Here is a 22,316-nt window from a genome sequence, read left to right as displayed (position 1 = left end):
ATTTCTACCTCAGAAAACTATGACCAAACGCTTATCATGGACCAGAAAATATCGTTCATAAACTATTGACGACTAAAAGGTTATGTTCAGCGATGAAATGCACATACTTTCACAGGAATATCAATAACGTGAATCTCTGTGCTGGTATCATATGCAACAGTCTTCTAAACAGATGTTTTGAAATTTTCTCATAGCAAACGCACTGGAAGATTAATTCAAGCGATGAATTCTGTTGAATACATTGAAATTTTGTGCTGTGGGATTGTTTTTTTCATGAAAACATTTAAGCTAGCTAAGGTAGATTGCACTAAACTAAGTGGATTCTACAAACGTGTTGTTGAGGTCCGCCAATCGGAATGTATGAATTCTTTAATCTGTTATAGTAAGGACAAATGTATACATCTAGAATCTACGTTGATTTTTTCGGCGTCTTAAGCATCTAGAGTTTTCTAACTCTATCAGATGAGGCTGTGCTGTTGGAAGAGACATTTATTATGCTTTATTCACGATAGAGCTGGTCTTAACTATCTTGATAATTAACAAAATTTTCCCATTAACATCCCCTTCATTAGTACCATTTAATTTTTTGGAGGCATCTTAAAATCAGTGCATACAAAGAAAGAAAAGAAGAAATATGTTCCATTGAGACATTATAAAATTCGGGTACACTCCTTGTAGTACAAAGAAATATCCTTGAACACTCAGAAAATAGTACCAATAGACCAAAAGGATAATTAAACTGGATTTTAATCAGATACATACTAGATTTTAACATTTTTTTACGATAAGGGGTAGTTTTCACCTTTAAAAAATAAAAAGGATAAGAGCTGGAATCGAAATTTTCATAAAAATCAACCTTGATTAACGTCACAGTTTTAACTTTTTTTTACCGCTATTTCCTGGCCTAATATAAACGAAGCTCTACAAACACTGTGATCTGAACTTCTAGCATAGATTTCTTCTACTTGCACCAGAAATTTTCTCTTCGACTTCCTGGACATTTCGTATAATACACAGTTTGTACGTGGGTGTTGGTGGGTGTTGTTTCATGAGGATCGGTATAAATATTTTCATATTTCCAATCACCAGTAACCCAATTATATTTAATCCGAAAGAAACCTGCTTCAAATTACAAACAAATTAAAAAGTAATTTATTCGATCTCTTTTGAAGGCTTTGACGGGCGAACGTAGATTGGCGCCGCTCGGATTAACAGGCAAATTAAGTTATTGGTTTTATTTGTATCAATATTAGAATTTAGCATTGTAATTTTGGTCGATCTGTTTGTTTAAACCGTTTAAATCAGGGGGGATTTAGAAATTTCCAATAGTATTTATTCGGGTCATAGTAATTAAACTTCTAATAACGTAACTGATATTTCGAAATTAAACAATTCATTTGTGGTATTATATGCAACAGTATATCATTTTTAACCAGAAATTTTCAGTTAAAACTGTCATATGAGGCGCGATCGCTTTCCTCAGTATAATTATATACATACAGAGTGAGTTTCATGTATAGAATGCCTGAATTAAAACTCACTCTGTACTCTGTAACTATTTTTAGTTACACTTCATCAACAAATATATATAAAAGCTTCACTTCACCGACCTCAGAAGCACCCACACACGATTTCTTACTGTTATTTCCTTCAATTAAATCTTGCACGTACCACTCGTTCAGTTTAATGAACAGATTGTGAAATATACGACCCAAATATCGATATAATCTTTTCCATTATTCTGTCTCACGTTTCTAATAAAAGTATCCATTTAATGACCACATTATCTAACTAGTGTCCATCTGTAAACTTGACACGCGTTCTGAGATTGATGCAGTTTATGGATGTACGATGCACCGCTAAGAGGCCGCATAAGAGAAGAAATTACTGTTAACGATGCGATAACCAAGAGTCTATAGGGGTATTAATTATACGAGTAAAGAGCCATTTTATATTTTATTGTTATGTTAAATAAAATGGAGTTTGGCGAATGTTCGGTTTTTATCATTGGTTTACAAATAAAGTGTGGAACAATGATCAAAAATTTTGGTGCTCAAAATGGTAATTCTGTGGTAAATAATATAAATAAATCGACATAATTGAGAAAAAATTAATTGTTTTGTTATCATAGAAATATTATATTTAAAATAACTAACCAAAAAATGTCAAACGGTCGTTTTTAACAGTTGTAGTTAATGTCATTTGATGACATTATCACTAGTTTAAATTTTATATTATAACGTCCAATTGTGACAGAAGACTGTCAATGTTTTATTCGAGATTGCGGATCATTTAAACACTGCATCAATCAATCAATAAAAAGTGAAAAAAGTAGAATAATTAGTTATGATTTAAATATATATACATACACCAACAAAACCTGATCCCAAGGAGCAACGTAGATCCGCTCGAGACGATTAGGCATTCGAGGTCTGAGGACTTTGCGGTCTTTAGGAGTGTCGTGAGACAGTGTGGAAGTTAGAGGGACGTAGGTATGTTGGTTTTTTCTGAAACGTGGTATCAGATATATCGGAAAGGATTAAGTTAATTGCTTGCTGTTAGGACCTTAAGTTTATAAAAGAAATGAATTAGAATTCCCAAAATAAGGCAGCTTGAAATTCCCTGGGTCAGACATCAGTCAATTAGTTGTTTTATTGAGGAAGTTATTCAGGGAAACAGTCGAAGAATGAAAAATATCGTGAACCAAAGTTTACCTGGATAATGTATTTTTTAATGTGACGGCACAAAGCGTTATCGCCGATTTATTGCAACAGTAAGGAGTGCAAGGAATTCAACCGGCGTTGCCACACTTACGTATGTTGTAATTTCAACATAAACATATGCGTTTTGAAGGAAATTGTTGTGTTGTGATATATATGATCTCGTATAATTTTAACAGAACTTACAGCTTTTTACTTCTAGGTCATATTTCTAGAAACAAATGGATAATTTGCCACTTGACATGATGCGGGCAAGAAATAGCATGCAATTCCTTGCAAGTCTTTTATCATTGCATCATGATTGCCACTAATCAAGACTCCAAATGTAAAAGTGAGCAATTTCCTAATCTCAAACACTGTCAATAATTATATCTGCCTCTGCCTTGCTTTTGGAGTCTGATGGACATTTCAGCTAGAGAATTAGTCGAGAAAACATCAGAAAATTAGTTGAGAATGGATGAAGGAACATTTAAAAAACTCCCGAGGAAAATAAAACGTAATATAAGCAACAGAGAAACTCATTTGCGCATGCTTTTGATCAAGAAATATTTTGTCTTGCATTGCATTGCACGTTGTCTTGCATCATGTCAAGCGGCATTTAGAAATTACGCGAAACAAAAGTCGAGTCTTATGAATCTTGTATATACTATCAGTGAATTTGATAATTACTCAAGATCTCAAAGTACTAAGACATTTTATTGTTGATATCTTGTGCATAAAACGATTTCTGGAAAAGGATTTGCTATTCAACATAATCTTCTTTTAACAGAGTGTAACAATAAGGAAGAGATGCCTTAACCATGACCTCATTAACTTCATTCGAAGTTAATGAGGTCATTGTTTCGAAACTATTTTTATTTCTGGCGTATATAGGCGGGTCGAAATGGACAATTAACATATGCTCGAATGAGCATAATTTTTGGTGGAGACCTTGGTTACAAATGATAAAATTGTAGAACATAAAATGAACTTCAAAAATGTTCTTATTGTAGAAAATGTACTTTTTCCTGAGAATCACTATTCCTAAAATATCCCTCTTCTAGAAGTTGCATTCTACATTATATGCATACATTTCCACATGACATACTAGGTACTGTAAATCTATTCCATAATCTGTTATTATGGAATTTCATGAGAAAATATTGTATGTAATATATAAAAATAGTGATATTGATGAAGACACTATTCCAAATTGTACTTTCATGTTAATATTTCTACCTAATTTTTATTTTCCAACTTTAACAATCATAGTTTCTTCGACTTCTTCTTTTTTGTCTTCTCCATGCTGGAAATCTATAAATTGTTTACCTAGATGGAATTGAACATTCGAAAAAATAACAACCTTATCCTTCTTCAGCCACATTTATCACCACAACCTGTTTTACAATTGAATAAAATAGTTTTTCCAAAGCAGGTAGAAGGATAGTTTGAATCGGCTCCAAAATGTTGTTAATCAATTTCCAGCGTCTTGATTTTCTTGATTATCTAGTCATGAAACACCTTGACAGAATGTTGGATAGAAGTGGTTATGAGCAGAAATATTCCGTTCATTTTTTTTCACAAAAGTTGAGGTTTATATTTATTCTTGAACTATTTATACTTATGGAGCTCCATAAACTACAAGGAGAATGCGACTTTTCTTTGTGATTATCGTTCAAGGAAGATAGTCAATTTCTTCAAATACTTTAGTGTGATCAATTAACTTCTAAAATCACAAACAGTAAGCACCCGTAACCTTGGAGATGATTTGACCCGAAATCCTCAGATCTCCAAATTCTCCATTTTCTTAATCCTTTATTTGTGTTCTCCCTTCCCTTATGGTGTAACCATTTAATAACGGGATGTGGAATATTTTATTGTATTATTATTTTATATCCTGTACATTCATTTATTTATCATTACCCTCAATATAATCATATATCACTCCATGCGAATCTTCCATTGTTCAGAAAGAATTTTTTTCACTTCCTCAATAACACGCGCTATTTTTTCATTCACAGCTTCAAAAGACACCAATAATGTTCCTTTTATTGCAGATTTTACCTCTTAGGAAAGAGGTAGAAGTCGCACGGTGCAAAATCCGATGTATAATGTGGGTGGTCTAGCACTGGGATGTTGTACTTAGCTAGAAAACTCTCAGTGTGATGGAACACCGTCCTGCTGATACATGAGGTTATTTGAATCCGTTTCTACATATCGAGATAGGTTTTTTCCTAACAGTTTTCTGAGCAATAAAAAGAAATAATAAACTGCATTCTGTTAGATAGCAGAAAAATCAACTTTTGACTTGCTTAAATGGAAAGTTGCGTGATACAAAATATCTATTATTATCTTTCGTCTAGCATCTGCCTTTGGATAGACCCAAAGAAACCAATCAATTAAATGTTTGTCATCTTCATGTAAAGATTGTAAAGATTGTAGTGATTTAGGTCTGCAAAACACGCCGGGCAGATGTCTTTTTTACAGTAAATTGTTGTGTTGCATCGGATAAATATTCAGTAGTATTTCAACTTTAAAATATTTGAATATCGTATTTAATTAAGTTGGAATTTCTAGAACGATTACACTGTCTAACGCGCGTTTCAATAACCAAGTTATCCTCTTCAGAGACTCAATGTAAACTGTTAGTTAGTTCAGTCTCTGAAGACGATAACTGGTTATCGAAACGAGCGTCAGATAGTGTAATTGTGAGTGTTGGTGTAATGGTGGTGTAAACGTTGTATCTAATTCCTTTTATCGAAGAGAACTTTCTTTTTTAATAGATTAAATAACTTTTTGTTCAATTAATCCCCGCCCATGTAAACGGATATAAAATGAAAGCCAATAATTGTAATAATTGGTCTTAAAATCCTTTTATTTAAAACGTATTACCGTCAGAAGTAAATCAATGTAACTAATTAGATTAAAAATAAATCCTATTAAGGGATATTCGACACGACATAATAGTGTGATTTTTAGATTCAGATAGCACCTTAACTAGTTAGCAACTTTCATTGATTTTTTAAATTGAAAAGAGTTACCAGCAATTTAAATTAAGAACAGTATTTCGAAAAATGATCAGTTATATTTTATCGACTTAGTACAGAGTATAATAAACCAAATTAAATATCAATAACACTTCTTGAAACAGTGAATATATGTCCGTGCTTGTTTTGTTGTCAAATTGTGAAACATTTGAGGGATTCTTCGTAAAATTAAAATATTTACACAACAAGAACGAAATGCACGGTCGAGGATAATCAGAAAATGTTTTTATACTTAAATTCCGAAAATTATTTTCTACGAAATAAATAATACAAACACTTAAAGCGATCACCAATTGAAATAAATTGTAAAACGTAAAACAACTTTTATTTGAAACAGTTTTTTAGAGCTTGTAATTGTAAATAGAAAATAGTAAAACTATGGAATTGAAGAAAATGTTGAGCAAACATTGATATGAATAAATATAGAACAAATACCATAATAGTAAAAAGACAATGTGGTATACAAGGTGTGGTTATTAAGTAACAAGACTAGCGGTGCTACAGAAAAAGGTTAGAGTTAACTATCAGCTGTTTTTCCTGACCCATACTTTTTCGTAGTCGATGTCTATCGTGTCTGTAGATAAACCGGTGTATCCGTTATTCTCCTTTGTATAGGGATTGTTTTTAGCCTTGTTTTGCCGCAAAAACGATCGACATAAAAATAGATCAACGATTTGTTGTAAAAATTTACATGAAACTTGGAAACTCTGTAACTAAAACTAATAATTTATTGGAACAAGTGTATGTTGATGAATGTTTGTCGCGTTCGTGTGTTTTTGTGAGGTTTAAGCGTTTCTAAGATAGCCGAGAATATGTTGAAGATGATTCACGTTCCATATAGAAAAAGTCTGTAATCGTGTTCGATCTGACCGATTGCTTGTGCGTAAAATCTCACATCTGAACAAGAAGCTCGTAATAATATTACACTGGGACTAAAATTTATTTTGAAAAATGAGCAAATCAAAATCAAAAATGAAACTATTGACTAACATTATTATCTTCACGTTATTACCGTGAAAAAATATGAAGAAGACGACGTCGAAGAAGAAGTCATGTCTTTTTCATCAAGGCAATGCGCAAGATCATTCCGCATTGTATGTCAAGAGGTTTCTAGCCAAGTACAATTCCCAGTGCTAGACCACTCACATTATACGCCTGATCTTGCACAGTATGACTTCTACCTTTAAAAGGTCAAATCTGTATTAAAAGGAACAATATTGGAGTCTTCTGCAGCTGTGGAAGAAAAAACAGCGCGTGTCCTTGAGGAACTGAAAAAAAAGTCTTCCTGAACAATGGAAGATTCGCATGGAGGGATACAGGGATAGAGAAGGGGCATATATTGAAGATGCAAAGCTTGTGCATAAAATCTCAATATTTGAACAACAAGAAACTCGCTATAATATTTGTATTGACACTGGAACTGACACATATATTATTACTTATATTAAAACCAAAATTCGAAGCAATGATAATTGTTTTTTTCTATATTCATGGAATTAAATAGCTTCACTGTGTTCCTGAAGATGAAACTATTGACCAACATTATTATCTTCACGTTATTACCGAATTCCATGAAAGATTATGAAGAAGTCATGGCTTCATCATCAAGGCAATCCGCTAGATCATTCGGCATTGTCTGTCTGGTTTCTAGTCAAGTACAATTCCCAGTGCTAGACCACCCACATTATACGCCTGATCTTGCACCGTATACCTTTAAAAGGTCAAATCTGTATTAAAAGGAACAATATTAGAGTCTCTTGCAGCTGTGAAAGAAAAAACAGCGCGTGTCCTTGAGGAACTGAAAAAAAAAGTCTCCCTGAACAATGGAAGATTTGCATGGAGCGATACAAGGATAGAGGAGGGGCATATATTGAAGGTGATAATAAATAAATGAATTATTAAATAGTCACACCCCGTATATATAGAATTGACAAAACAAATAAAGAAGATGGGGAAGAAATGGCGAGAGAGGTGGAATTGACTAACTTGATTTAATTGAGGCATTGAGGCTACATATGGTAGAAATAGAGAAAGTTGATTTTTCAAATTTACAAAAACTGATTTAGTAATTTTTGATTGAAGGAATTTGCTCTAAATTTCCAACTAGATACAAATAATAAAAAAATAAGTTTTAAAGTTTATTTCATAAGATAGAATGAAAGTGAAAAAGTTGTAATTATCAAACAAACAAAAAGGACTGTCAGGAAGACGGCACAACCTTGTTTTGTAAAATGAATTTCTCCTTAAGAAAACGTGCTATTGAAGAAAATACTCATTAACCTAACAGAACAAATAAAACTTTACGGAAAGTCGCAATTTACGTAAAAAGTAGAGTGAAAAGTAGAAACTTTTATTGAATAACAAAGTAGATGACTGTCGGTTATAAAAAATTTCATTAGGTAGTTTGAAATAAAATAATTAATTTGCAGGAATGAAGGATAATATGAAAATGCTGAAATCTAATTTACAATCATTCACAATTTCCTACATTAATACAATAATAATTTTAATAACAATAGATAATGATTTGGTAGCAGAATTGTCACATTATTACAAGGTTATTGTGACTTATTCACTTTTTTGATTTTCTTTTTGAAATTTTGTTTTTAGAGATTAACGTTTTACTTGAAAATCTCTTCTTTCATAACTCTGTAAATCGTAGATCTCCCAACACCAAGCGTAACTACTAAAGTCTATTTATCTAAGAAAAATATCAAACCAAAACAATGATCAGTGCATAATCAGCACGTGATCATCCCGGGCCAAACTCAGCGCGGCATCAATATTGGTCCAGATCAGTGGGTCTATAATATTCCACAAATAATAAGCCGTGTAGGAGGGGCTAACGTCGCATCGCTGAAGAAGCTGTTAAATCAGGTGTAGTACAGGGACGACATTATATTATTGTACTACAGTGAGATTGTTTATATTTGTCTGTTGCATAGCTACATTCCGTTTAATAATATAAATAAGAAGCTAGCGAAAAACAAACGATTGCGAATATTTATAAAAATGGACCGCAAGAAAATGATAAAACTGAAGAATGATAAGCTTTTAAAGAATTACACTTGATAAATAGGGAAAATTTATTAAAAAGTTGAAATCAAAATGTGAAATATAGAGATTGTCATAGTGTGCTTTATCTAAGGAACGCCTCAATTATTTCCGAAACGGTTTGTACGATATCTGATGGTATCTACATTGTTATCAGATCTTTCCTATTTCCGGAAAAATAATGGACATTGTTATTTCCCTATTTCCTTAAAAAATAATCATTATCTTTCATATTCTCTATACCTAAATGACATAATTTCGAAGTTACAGCTACATTTACAGTATCTCTACCAAAGTTACAACAAATATTGTACATTTAGATGGCTGCTATAGAATAAACAGGTTTAATTTGAATATTCTTTAATAATTTATGTGCTAATACAAATCTCGTAACAAGGTCTAATGTCAGTAAGTTAGAAAAAACTTTGACGAAACTGGTGCAGTAAAATATTTATTGAAATCATGGCACAGAAAACCTACAACAATTGAGAGAAATTTTTGTGTCTTGTTAGAAGTAGATCCACATTTGTGAAGTAGAAAAATTTCGAATTTTAGAAAACATACGGTTAGAGAGTTTACAGCAGATGCTCAAAATGTTGTCCATTCACTTCAATACAACAAGCCATGCGATTTTCACAACTTTGTAATACATTTTGCAACATCCTTGACTGATTAATTCTCTTTATCTGCGTGGAAATCCTATCTTCTAATTATCACGCGAAATTTTCTTTACGAATCTTTGCGAAATATCAAGTTGTCTGGATATTTATTCAGTACTCAAGTGTGGATCGTCTTCTAACAGGACACAAACATCTAAAGATTTGTTTTCAGTTGATGCAGTTTTTCCTCACCCTAATTTCGATAGATCTTTTCTAAACCAGTTTCGTTAAACTTTTTTACTAATTTACTAACAGTAGATCTTGTTATGGAATTTCGGTTAGGATATAAATTATTAAAGATACTACACTTTCGTTTCGTTCTTTTTCTGATAAATTATATTGTGACTTTCAATAAACTTCAATAATAATAATTCATTAAAATGTCAAATTTGTTATTGTAGATGTCAGATGAAAATTAATAAGTATTTTTGAACAATTCCGGGAAGCGAAAAATTAACATTGTGATCCATTTGAAGTAACAAAGTCCATGATTTTCCCGAAAAAAGAAAAGAACTGACAACAATGTAAATACCACCATAATATTTATAAAAAACGTACAGGCCGTTTCCGAGATAATTGAGGCGTTCCATATATAAAACTCACTCTGTATATAAGTATATATAAGTACAAATTATAGATATTTTTTATTTTTAAATGAATTTTTTTCATAATTCATTCATAATTACAAACAAACAAAAAAGTTCGAAGTGCGATTCTGTTATATACTCGGTCTTGGCGTTGTGATCACGTGCTCTATGCGGGAATATGTTTTGGTTTACTATTTTTCTTCAATAAATAGACTTTAACTAGTTTCAATGTGTTATCAACATTTTTACATAAATATTTGTCTTGTTTTATCTAAAACAACTAAATATTAATATTTTTTTCATTCAATTTTCCATTATTACACTGGAATTTACAATAGATTGCACACTGCATATTTGGATTAGTAATAAGATATATTACTCTCTCGTGCAAAAAATATGAGAAGGCTCCTCGGGGGATACAAGATTGGTAAAAGCAATTAAAAACAAAAACTGCATCGTCAAGTATATTTTTGTGTCAATTCTAGTTGAAATATTTGAAGAACTGAATTAAATAAGATCAAACAAATTTCTGTTTCATGTCTTGTTCATTAACCTATCGAATCCACAACTGATAAAATAGGATTAACATCAATTAATTGTAATTTACAGGTGTCGCTAATGTCCCGGATAGTGCCCTCACCGGACTGGTTTATCGGTATCGATAGTTTCGACCTTTGCGTTAACGGTAATTGGTTGGACAGCATCACAATCGAGGTAAGTCACTATCAAGCATAAATCCAGTTTAAATATTTATCCTAGTGAGAAAACAGCTTAATGATTATCACGAAAAATAATGACCAAAAGTTCCTCTTCCTTTAAAACTATATCCATGTTTTTTGAAAATATCGTGTGACCAAATATTTCTAGCTTTGTTGAAATGTCAAGTCAGGTCAGTTGATTTCATGATTTGGAATGATTTTATTGTAATAAATGCAAAATTTTTGAGGTTCATTCGGATCTTTGGAACACAAAATTTGTTATTTGTCATATATGAAGTGAACATATTCTTATCTACACTAATTATCATTTCTTAAAGTTTTGTTTGAACGCGATAACAGGTATAACTCAACAGATGTTTATTATCAGTTCTTCTTGATCAACAATCAAATGTTTAAATGCTTTAAGTGCGTAATGGACTCGTGTAACATACTATATTTTTTCTATACCCACTCATGGAGGAAGGATATGGCAATAGTCTCCGATATTCGTAACGCGTTGTCATTATTATTTTTAAGAAGTGTTTCACATGACCTTTCGCCACTGTTGGAAATTGTCAGCCACAATGTCGATTCAATATCACCTTCATCTATTTGCGGAATCAAAACGACAGTCATAGGAATATATGGGGTAAATGAAGACGACACAGTAAATAACAATGTCTGTCCGAACAAATTTCTAAAGAAGAGGTAAATATCCTAGGAGGCCTAATTGCAAGATCAGGCAAGAAAAGGGACGATCAGGTAGTAGGAAGATTCGGTGAAGAAGTAACCAACGACAATAGAAACAGACTTATTACATTATGCCAACAAAACACATTAAAAATACTGAATGGCTTCTTTCAACACAAATTTATACATAAATACACATGAGTATACACAGGACTTAAGATCTATTATAGACTATATAATAATGAGACAAAACACAAAAATTAAAATACAGGATGTAAAAGTACAAAGAGGGGCAAACTGTGGCAGCGACCACTTCTTACTCAGAACCAAAATTTTTCCTTTTATACAGATGAATAGGAGAGAAGAAAAGCAACAAGAAAAAGCATTGGAAATAAAAATTAATAGTTTCAATCTAAATAGTTTACAAGAGGAAAGTGTAAAGGACTTATATTAAAAACGTCTTGATGGAAAATTAGTACAGGAAAATTTTGGCAATCCGGAACAACACTACAGCTTCATCAAAAGAAGCCTGATTGCTCCAGCGGAAGAAGCCCTGGGAAAATCCGATAACACCAGAAGACCAAAAACGTACTGGTGGGACAAGGAAATTGAGGATCTCATAATCGATAAGAGTGTAAAGCTCTCCAAGTTTCTATGCACGAAAAACAATAATGATAGAAGAAATTTCGAAGAAGCACAAACAAAAGTAATAAAAGCTATAACAAAAAAGAAAAACGAGACATGGGAAAAGATCTGCACTCAAATAAACACCTACCTAGGAGGCAGAAGAAACACAGAAAGTTGGAGAACCTTAAAATGAGAACCTCGAAAATCTCCACTTAGAATTACAATTAGAGAAGTAAAATACGTTTGTAGGTCACTAAAAAATCGAAAATCTCCAGGTCCGGGTCTAATAGCACACCAGAGTTAATTACAAATGGCACTGTAAAACTTTTTTCTCATCTTCAAATGCTTTTCCAGAAGTGTATAAATGGTGAAGCTCTACCCGAAGAGTGGAAAGCATTTTACATGACTACCGTATATAAAAAAGGTGGCAGAGAAAACTGCGACAACTACCGAGGACTTGCAGAGCTGTGTACAATACCCAGAATTTATGGAAAAATGATAAAAAATAAAATCGAACAGGAATATTGCAACATGGAGGCAGAAGAACAAGCAGGCTTTAGAGCGGTCTCGCAGTTAATTGATAAGAAAGCCGCCAAAAATCAAGAACTCCACCTTTTGTATGTTGACCTTAAAAAAGTATATGACAGTGTACCACAAACAAAACTATGGGATGCCTTGGAAAGAACATAAATATAAATATAAATGCGTCCCTAATAAAAGCAGTACAAAAGCTTTATGAAAACAGTAGGTCCCAAGTAAAAATAGATCTCACAAGGATTCTCCATTAATAAAGGGTTAAAACAAGGATGCTGTTTGTCGCCCGCACTCTTCAAGATATACCTAGAACACGCACTAGCACTCTGGAAAAGAAAATATATGAACATGGGCATTCCACTAATTGATTCCACACTAGATACCCTGTGTTTTGCAGACGACCAAATTATCTTGGCACAGGACTACGAAGACTTAGAATATATTACAAGAAAGCTGGCAAATGGGGTCTGGAAGTAAATTTGAGTAAAACGGAGTATATGTGTATCGGGTGAGAACAACAAAATCTAATACTAGAAGAAACACAATAGAAAATAAGTCGTTGTACAAAATACCTAGGCATGATCATCACTAATGATGGAAGATTACATGTAGCAATCGCTCAAAGAAATAACCAAGGAAGACAAGCTATAAGACAGCTAATTAGAGTATTGTGGGACGACAAAGAAATATCCAAGGAAAACAAACATCGAATATACAATAGCAAAATAAAAAGTATAATAACATATGGTAGCGAAGTCTGGCCTCTAAAAGAAAAAACAGTCAAAATGCTTGAAGCCACAGAAATGGATTATTAGAGACGCGCGGCAGGAATATCAAGACTGGAAAAAATAAGAAACGAGAGAATTACAGAAAACATTAAGGTGAATCAGTTAAGATAGTACGGACATTTCCAAAGAATGCCTGGAGACAGCATACGCAAACAAATTTTAAATTAGACACCACGAGGAAGAAGAAAGAGGGGAAGACCAAGATTAAGTTGGAAGGAGGATACCGAAAAGGATATTCGAGAAAGAGGATTGGAAAATGTATACCATTTTTGATTTAAACGGAATAACAAGTTATGATTTTCTCCACTGATACTACGTGGTACAAACCAAGAAATTTTCTTATACAAACGCCCCTAAAATTGTATGTTTTAACGATCATCGGGCTCAATTTTGTATTGGTGGGCATTCGTGACCTTTATATAAACTATATAGAAGACCTTATGGATCCTTTGATAACCCACATACTAAAATATAATGTAAGTCTCCATGAACACTATAAAAATAGGCCGTAGAAGCCGCTAGGTCGTCCGATTTTACTCTTATGGATATTTTTTGATCCTACTTTGAGCCCCAAATTGATTGTATACCATTAAAACAGTAAATTCGTTGAAACCAAATTGTTTTTTTTTTGTCAGAATTGATTTTGTTTTATAATTAACTAGGCAACGTGAAAATAATTACTTATGATTTGAGGATTTTTACAAATCTGGCGTTTACCGATTTCTGCTAACAATTTTTATTTATATTATTTGTTTTCTAATCACAATTTTATGATTTTCAAGCATATTTTAAACTGAAAAGACTCGAATTTAATGAAAATAATCTTCAATACTCAAAGGATTTACATAAAATTGAACATATCCTTACGCTACGTTTCTAAATTTACCATCTAAACTATATAGTCCGATCAATTTAGAAATTCGAAGTTACATAAATTACCAACAAGCTGAAAATCAGTAAAATTGTTTAAAATATGATTAAAAATAAAATTTTAAAGGTCCCCATCATTCCCTAGTGTGATAAAAAAAGAGTTTTTCGTGATTTTCAGCAAAACGATAAGTTTTATAATAAAAATACTCAAGACGAAAACTGAAGACCATAAAATTATCAACAAAAATGTATCAATACTTTTTTTCTACGAGACACCGTTTCTGAGATATAATGATTCAAAAAGTTGTTAAAGCTGTAATCATCATAATATACACACGTTTCCACGCCACCCATCAGGTAGTGTAATTATTGCAGCATAATGGAAATTAGTTGTTGAGCTTTTCCTGGTTTTAAGAAGAAAATAGTTTTTTTAGTTGGAGTTGTATTTTTTGGAAATTACAATTTTTTGAATCGTTATATCTCAGAAACGATGACTCGTAGGAAAAAAAGTGTTGATACATTTTTGTAGATAATTTTATGATCTACACTTTTTATTTCATGTATTTTTTTGATAAAACTTATAGTTTTGCTGAAAATCGCGAAAAACTCTTTGACCTTTGACCTTGAATAACATTTTTTCCACACGGGGAATGATGAGGAACTATAAAATGATGGGGAACTATGAAATTCCATTTTTAATTATGTTTTAAGCCATTTTATTGATTTTCAGCTTGGTGAGAATGTAGCTTCACTCTTATTTTTTCGTCTAATTCGACCGGACTAATAAGTGGATAACTGTTCAACCTTTTCGTATCTCTTCTCTCATATTCCGACCATTAGGAACATAAAGCAGATTTTGCAGTCTCAAGAGATTTTCTGGAAATCATTAGCAGTTCTTGTATTAATCAACTCTGAATAGATCTGCTATTGAAAGTAGACATTTACAATGAACATCAGTTTCAATATAAATTAATTACAGTAACTTTTGATTTGATTTTAGTGATGAGATTCTTCGATTCCGTCAAAATGTGAAATTAATAGTCAAAAATGAAAATATCGGTCTCAATATTTCAATTATATTTATATAATTTTTAAGAAATAAGAAAAACAATCTTTATGAATCTTGAAAATAATAATTAGGACTATTTTATATTGAATTGTTCTTCATTATTTTGTGTTTTGTGTTAGAAATAAAAACTAAAAGAGACTCTGTTCGTTAATCGCCTCCAGCGACGATAGGTTCCACCTGAACGAAGAGTTAAACAAGGATTAGTGGTGGATTACACGGGTCGATTCGATAGCCGGACCGTCAAACAAGGGGAACTATCGATTCTAGGTCTGATTGCTAATGGTCGAATCCAGGATTAAGGAAAATTTCATTTAGAGACCCCTTTTAAGGGAGTTATTGTTATTTCGGATTAATTATAAAAGGTCTTTTTGTTAAACGGAGTATTATGCGAATATAATAATGAATTGGAATAACTTAGTTTATGAGTATCTAACCACGAAAGATTTAGAGTCTTTCGGATTTTGTTGGCTTGGACTGGGAATATATATATAGTCAACATATTTTATGAATAAAATCTTCCTGCATCTCAATTTGAGTTCAATGTATTAATTAATATATAATTAGTCTATAGAGAATGATATACGATTTGAAACTAGTAACAATCAGATACAATCCGAATACTTCTTCTTCCTCTTTCAATAGGACTAGGTCCTGTTCAATCCTATACGTTTGGCCCTCCTCTAGGACCGTCCTAAGAAGCTCAGCTCCAGCTCTCGTACTACCTCTTTGGTGGTCGTCTGCCTACAGGTCTGCGTGTGTTCGGTCTTTGAGTTTTAGCCCACTTTCCTCATCTGTCTTCTAGCATTCTTTCTACGTGATCCCTCCAGAATCTTTTTCGTGCCCTGACCCATCTCACCACATCCTGTACGCCCAATTCTTCTCTTATGTCATCACTCCTTATTCGGTCCCTGAGGGTGACTCCCTTGATGATTCGCAGTTTTTTCATCTCTGTGGTTTTCATTAATCTTTTTGTTGTTGATGTCTCGAATACATATTTAAATAATATCACAATAACCAAGATTTGCAAAACAGTGGATCCGTTTAAGAGCTTCAAGTACAAGGCTAGTCCCATAAGTACCTGGCCTAGCCTAGAGGTGGCGGTAGCTGCTTGCAAAATACCACTTTATTTGAAAGTAGACAATCTAGACATTATATGTTCCAAATTTGGAGACACCGGTTTTTAGTATTCGTTTGACAGCCATTAGTCGGGAACGTAGGAGCAGATTCTGCTTTGGATGAGACTACTCCTTCGTTATCAGCAGTAAAATATTGGGTAAATATCGCAGTGGTCGACCAAATGAGGTGACAAGAGAATCCAAAAGTGGTACTGGATTATCGTCGATTGGAAGTACGCGAGCTATCAGACATAGTAGACATTTGAAAAAGGGCGGTAAGAAAGCAGTGCGCGTTTACTCACAATGGAACAAAAAAAGCATTGTGAAGATGTTTCACGACCATGGATGAAACGTGGGTCCATAAATTCACACCTCAAATTAAAGATAAATCAAAACAATGGACTGAAAAGGGAGAACCGGTTCTAAGTGAAGCAAAGATCGTCCATCTGCATGCAAGGTCTTGGCGCTGTTTTTTTGGTATTCACTTGGAATAATTCACATTTACTAATTTATAAAAGCAAAAACTATCAATATTTTATCCATTACAATAACGGAAGTCAAAAATAATGAGTTAAATAAATTAAATTCCTACCGCATGCACCCTATTCGCCAGATTTAACCTCCTCGGATTATTTTCTGTTTCCAGACTTGAAAAAATACTATTTTGAGGAGCTTGACGGTTCTTATTATAAAAAGGGTAACGAACTTATTGAACATTGTAGGGAAAAGTGTATGTACGATGAACAAGAAATAAATTTTTTCCGAATTTTTTTGTGTTTTTCTTTATTGTGCCATCATCGTACCTCGTTGTCATCATTATTAGGAGCAGAAATCTAAACGAAATCTAAGTAACCTGATTTGGACTTTTGGGACCGGATTGCCTTCACAAATAAAATAATATTCAAGTCATGAAATAAAAATAAGGATGAGTAATTCGATAAGTTAATGGAACTTCAAGTGCCTAAGTGACATATGGAAGCGCTTAAGTAAGACGTTGAGGACGGTAAATTCACACCAAATATTAGTGAAACGTAAATCCAGAAATTCAGCCACTCACCTTGTATTTGTTGATCTCGAAAAAACCTACGATGTCTATTAAGAATGTACTAGATCAGAATGAGATCTGTCAAGATAAGAAACGAATCTACCACACGCCTACTGAGTTGAAATACTGCGGTCAACATTAGGTCCTATTTCACGTAATCACAGAAGGTGTAAAAGAGACTGAAGAGAATGTTCACCAACCAATAGAAGACCTTCAGGCAGATCATGAAACACGTAGCTAGAAAGCTGGTATTCCAGGAGAAGGCTTTGCTTGAAGACAAAAGAAATGGAAAAACATAGAATATAGCTGGAAAATTCTCAATAGCAAGTGACGTATCCTAATTTACATATGCAAAAATTACATTACTTGTTATTTGAAATTGGATAAACAAGAAATTTTTGATGTTTATGTAACGTTTGATACCCCGATGTCGGCGAGGACCCAATGATAACCAAAATTATTTCCAAAAATATATTTAATTCACAAAATACTACATTTGTCCACCGAAGCTTCAAAACATTTTTTGTAGAAGTAACTGACAACTTCTTCCTAACTTTTTTCTTCACCCCTTCAAAGTTTTGGAATCTAGTGGACACCAGAAAAAGTCATACGGGACCAGATCAGTGCATGGGGCAGCTTAAGTAATTAGCTATGTGTGTTTTGTCATGGTAAAAGAACCAGTCTCCTGTCTGCCAGAAACCCGCTATTATTTAACGAACACTGTTGCACAATATTGTTAACACTTGCAAATAAACGATCGTTTTGGAAGTCCTCAATGAGGTTTGTCACCAAACGATATCATAAAAACGAGACAAGAACGAAGTAACGATATTTATCAGTGCAGACTAATAGAACAAGCCATGTCGATGTCATAGGCATAACTGAACTGGTTATGGAGGGTAGAAGTAAGGAGTACCATCTCATATGGGAGCTTAGCTTAAAAACTGTCCGCTTGTAGACGGTAAATTATAATCCGTCCTATTTGAATATGCACTGTTAAAAAATTTCGAATGACTAGAGTCGTCGCTTTATTTAAAATTTACACTCATGCGATAGTAGCGCCCTCCCTAACGTAAAGAATTTGATGGACACTTTATGTAACACAGCCTCCATAAAACTGGTAATAAATTGAGCTATTTAACAACTCGCGGAAAAAATAGGTACTACAAAAGCTTCGACCAAGTCAATGCTATCTCGGTTATTATTGGATCGTTGTAATAGATAATCGATTTGTCGCAAATTCGATATATTTGTAGATATTCTCAACTTGGTATTCGGTGTATAGAAGCGTGGTTGCCAAGTGTTCATTTTGACTGAACTTCTAATATATTGGGTACTATTATCATTTATTTACATTTTATTTAAAAATAAGTTGGGCTACTATAGCTATTAGGAATATATATGTATTTTTTGTAACCACTGAATACTAAAAATTTCTTAATGATTATATATGATTATAATAATATATAAATTGGGCATGTGCATGTGCCTAAACTAAAAAATTAATACCACTGCACAAAACAGAAGAGTTGCTGATAATAAATTTTCAAAATATCGTCACTCACTCGTTATTTTTGGAATAATAGATTTTTTTGGACATTTAAACATTTTAGATTCCTTACAAAATAATGAACGAAAATTTCTCACAAAATTCAATGGTACATCATACCAGGAATGTTGTTAATTCAAATCTTCGAGAAGATGCAGTTTTCAAAATTTCCTTGTAGATTCAATTCATACAGAATATTTTTGGTTGAATAGACATTTCTATTATAGGTTGATCCGATCGACGCTGGAACAGACAACGGTTTCACCTTTACAGCACCGAACTGGCCCACCGACCCTCAAGGAGAAATATACAAAATCACCGCGCATTATCCAGCTCATCCTGCAGGATCATTTTTCTATCCTTATCTAAAAAGGCTACCGCCTATAGGAACCTTCCAATTTATCAAGGTCAGTATCCAAACAAGTATTGAGAGTGAGAATTATTTGTGTATGTTGTTTTTTTAACCTCCTATATAATGCGGGGAGTTGTTAGAATGTACAATAGGTAGCTACGTATCTACACCTTAGATCTCTAGTTGCAGCAACGTAAACATAGCTATTAAAGGCCGAAACCCACTGACAAGACACTACGTCATCCCACGCCACGTGTCAATGATATCGTGGCGTGGCGTGGTGTGACATGTGATAGGCTGAGTGTGTACGCAGACAATTGAATTAAAAACGTATGCACTCATATTCGACACGTGGCGTAGGGTGTTGTGACGTGTTACTAGTAGGTTTCGGCGTTTATTATCCCGATAAAAGAACATTCAACAACGTCAAAGCTTTTTTTGGGTCCAAAGATGTGTTGGGTGGCTTAGAACGCGAATTTTTATGGTGTAACTTTGAAACACTTCTAGAGATCTATTCAAAAGGTAAATCTCGAAGAAACTTTCATTTATTGGCAGTTTGAAGTTATTGTGACTTGTTAGTTTTTTGCAATTTCAAGTGAAATAACCAGCCAAATATCAAATACACATATCCGGCAATAAATGGCTATTTAGTTTCACTTCAGTAGCGACCAAAAAATTTTTGGTTTTATCTCGTTTGTGAATACCAAAGTTGTCGATAATTTTGATCTATCTGACTTTAGTCGATCAGGAATATCAACAACGTTAGATAACAATATGCTAAGGGCAGAAGTGGAAGCTAATCTATGACATACAATCGAGAAACTCTCTTTAACTTTAACCGACTTGTTGCACCATCTAAGAATGTTCCCAGCAGATTGGAAAATTGAACAAAGTAGGTGTTTGGGTTCTCTATACTCTATCCGAAGAGAACAAAGCCAGCATCGCATGTAAAGGCACCATACAGAACTGTTTTTCTTTATGCACTAATGCAGATCTTAATTGTGAATAATTGATCTTCAATCGAAAATTGTACGGCTATTTAAAATGTTTATAATGTTCATACGGCCATGTTCAGATTATCTACTCGGAAAGTCATAAATGTCTAGCTTGGAAAATTTGCACACTACATGACAAAATGTTGTTGACAACGAATCTAATCAGATAATTGATTAAATCTTCAATTTTAGACATTGACATTATTTTTTAATCTCCCTTCGTATCAGAAAGGGAATTATAGAGCTTCTTAACCGATCTTCAAGGTGATTATACGAGAGTTTAAATATAAAAATCGCTGTTATGTTAGCCTGGTTTGTTGCGAACTGCCTGAACCGTGTAACCTCGCAATTTGATGTACTTATAGCCATGGGCGAGGAGGATATACCAGGATTTATTGCGCAGTACATCATTATCCGTTTTTGGTCAAATATAATGTAAAATCTGCGGCAACTCATCGAGCAATTCGGTGGAAGACTCAAGTGTATGAACATAGGTTCCGATTTCTTTCCGAAAAGGCCGAGATGTGGTAGTGCTTGGTTTGCACGTATCTTCTACGGCGGTATGAAGAAAAAGGGGGAAATGTATTGCATCGAATATTAATCAAAGATGAGACTTGGGTACATCACTACTAAATTCCTGAGAATAAACAGACTGGAGGAAAAGAAAACCGAAGACGCGCCAGCTAAAGCGAAAGGTTACGCTGTCAGCAAGGGACATGAGAAGACATGAGAGGAAGATTTTATTACTGAACAACGAAATGTGAAGGCACAGTTCTATGATATTCTCCTAAAAACACACGTGATATACCAATCTTCCAATCCGTAGTATGATATGGCTGCAAGACAACGCAAGACCGCAAGAAGCTCGGTTTAAGATGGAAATCTTAAACAAATTGGGTTGAGAAACACTGAAACACCCTCCTTATAGTTCCGATTTATCACCATACGACTATTATTCATTTGATCAATTAAAAGTACTTAGCAGAACAATTCTTTGTGCGCGAATGGTTACGTGATATCCTATAAAAAAGGCATCCAAAAGCATCCGGAGAGGTGGCAATATTCTATGTCACAATAAGAAACGTTTAATATCTTTGATAATCTATATCCTAACCAAAAACCCATAACAATCTACTGTCAGTAAATTAGTAAAAAAATTTAACGAAACTGGTTCAGGACAAGATTTATCCAAATCATGGCGCAGAAAAACTGCATCAACTGAAGACAAATCTTTAGATGTTTGTGTCCTACTAGAATACGATCCAGGGAACAAACATCCGTAACGAAAATTTTACGTGATAATTAATTCCTTTCATACAAAGTAACGTTGGCTCAAGAGTTGTCAGATGACGATTTTGATAGACGAGAAAAGTTTGCAGACTTTATTATGGAAAAATGCTACAATCAAATCGATCAAAATTTTTTAAGTAATGTTTTGCGATGAGGCTACTTTTTTTATTAATGAAAACTTATAATACATATAAAATTTATAAAAATCTTTCAAGCAGTTTCCAAGATAATTGAGGCGTTCCATTATATAAAATTCACTCTGTATTTTGATTCATTTCCCTATAATTACAATGAGTGCTTATCTAGTTTGGACTAAATGACTTTTAGATCAATTGATTTCATAACTAATTGATATAGTTTTGAAATGAATATTTCAATTCCATATCGAGCAACAATTTTAATTCAAATGACAATCCTTCGAAATAGGATATATAATTGATTGTGGGCGATGAAGTTCTTCCATTATTAGTTTATTTCGGAATAAATTTACTCGAATTTTATACCGATATTACATAAATTCCACATTATCGATCGATTATTTGTTAATGCAAGGTTAGTTAACCAATACAACTCTTTTAATTATGAGTATATTGTTTTAATTACATTTGGTGGTTTACTAATTAGCCCGTTAAAATTAACTATCTACAT

The 22,316-nt window shown here is 33.2% G+C and overlaps 1 protein-coding gene across 1 annotated transcript in view; it reads left to right on the top strand.

The window, feature by feature from the left end:
• LOC130448922 (spondin-2) overlaps positions 1-22,316 on the top strand; it is a 380,956-nt gene that overhangs the window by 340,992 nt on the left and 17,648 nt on the right. Inside the window, exons 3-4 of the mRNA XM_056786525.1 lie at positions 10,656-10,760; positions 19,259-19,438. Of these exons, the coding sequence (XP_056642503.1) occupies positions 10,656-10,760; positions 19,259-19,438 (285 nt within the window). The remainder of the gene's footprint in view (positions 1-10,655; positions 10,761-19,258; positions 19,439-22,316) is intronic.

Source organism: Diorhabda sublineata, chromosome 9 (genome assembly GCF_026230105.1).
Source record: "Diorhabda sublineata isolate icDioSubl1.1 chromosome 9, icDioSubl1.1, whole genome shotgun sequence".
Lineage (NCBI taxonomy): Eukaryota > Metazoa > Arthropoda > Insecta > Coleoptera > Chrysomelidae > Diorhabda > Diorhabda sublineata.
Note: the sequence above shows the minus strand (reverse complement) of the source record. Positions and strands in the feature narration are given on the sequence as shown.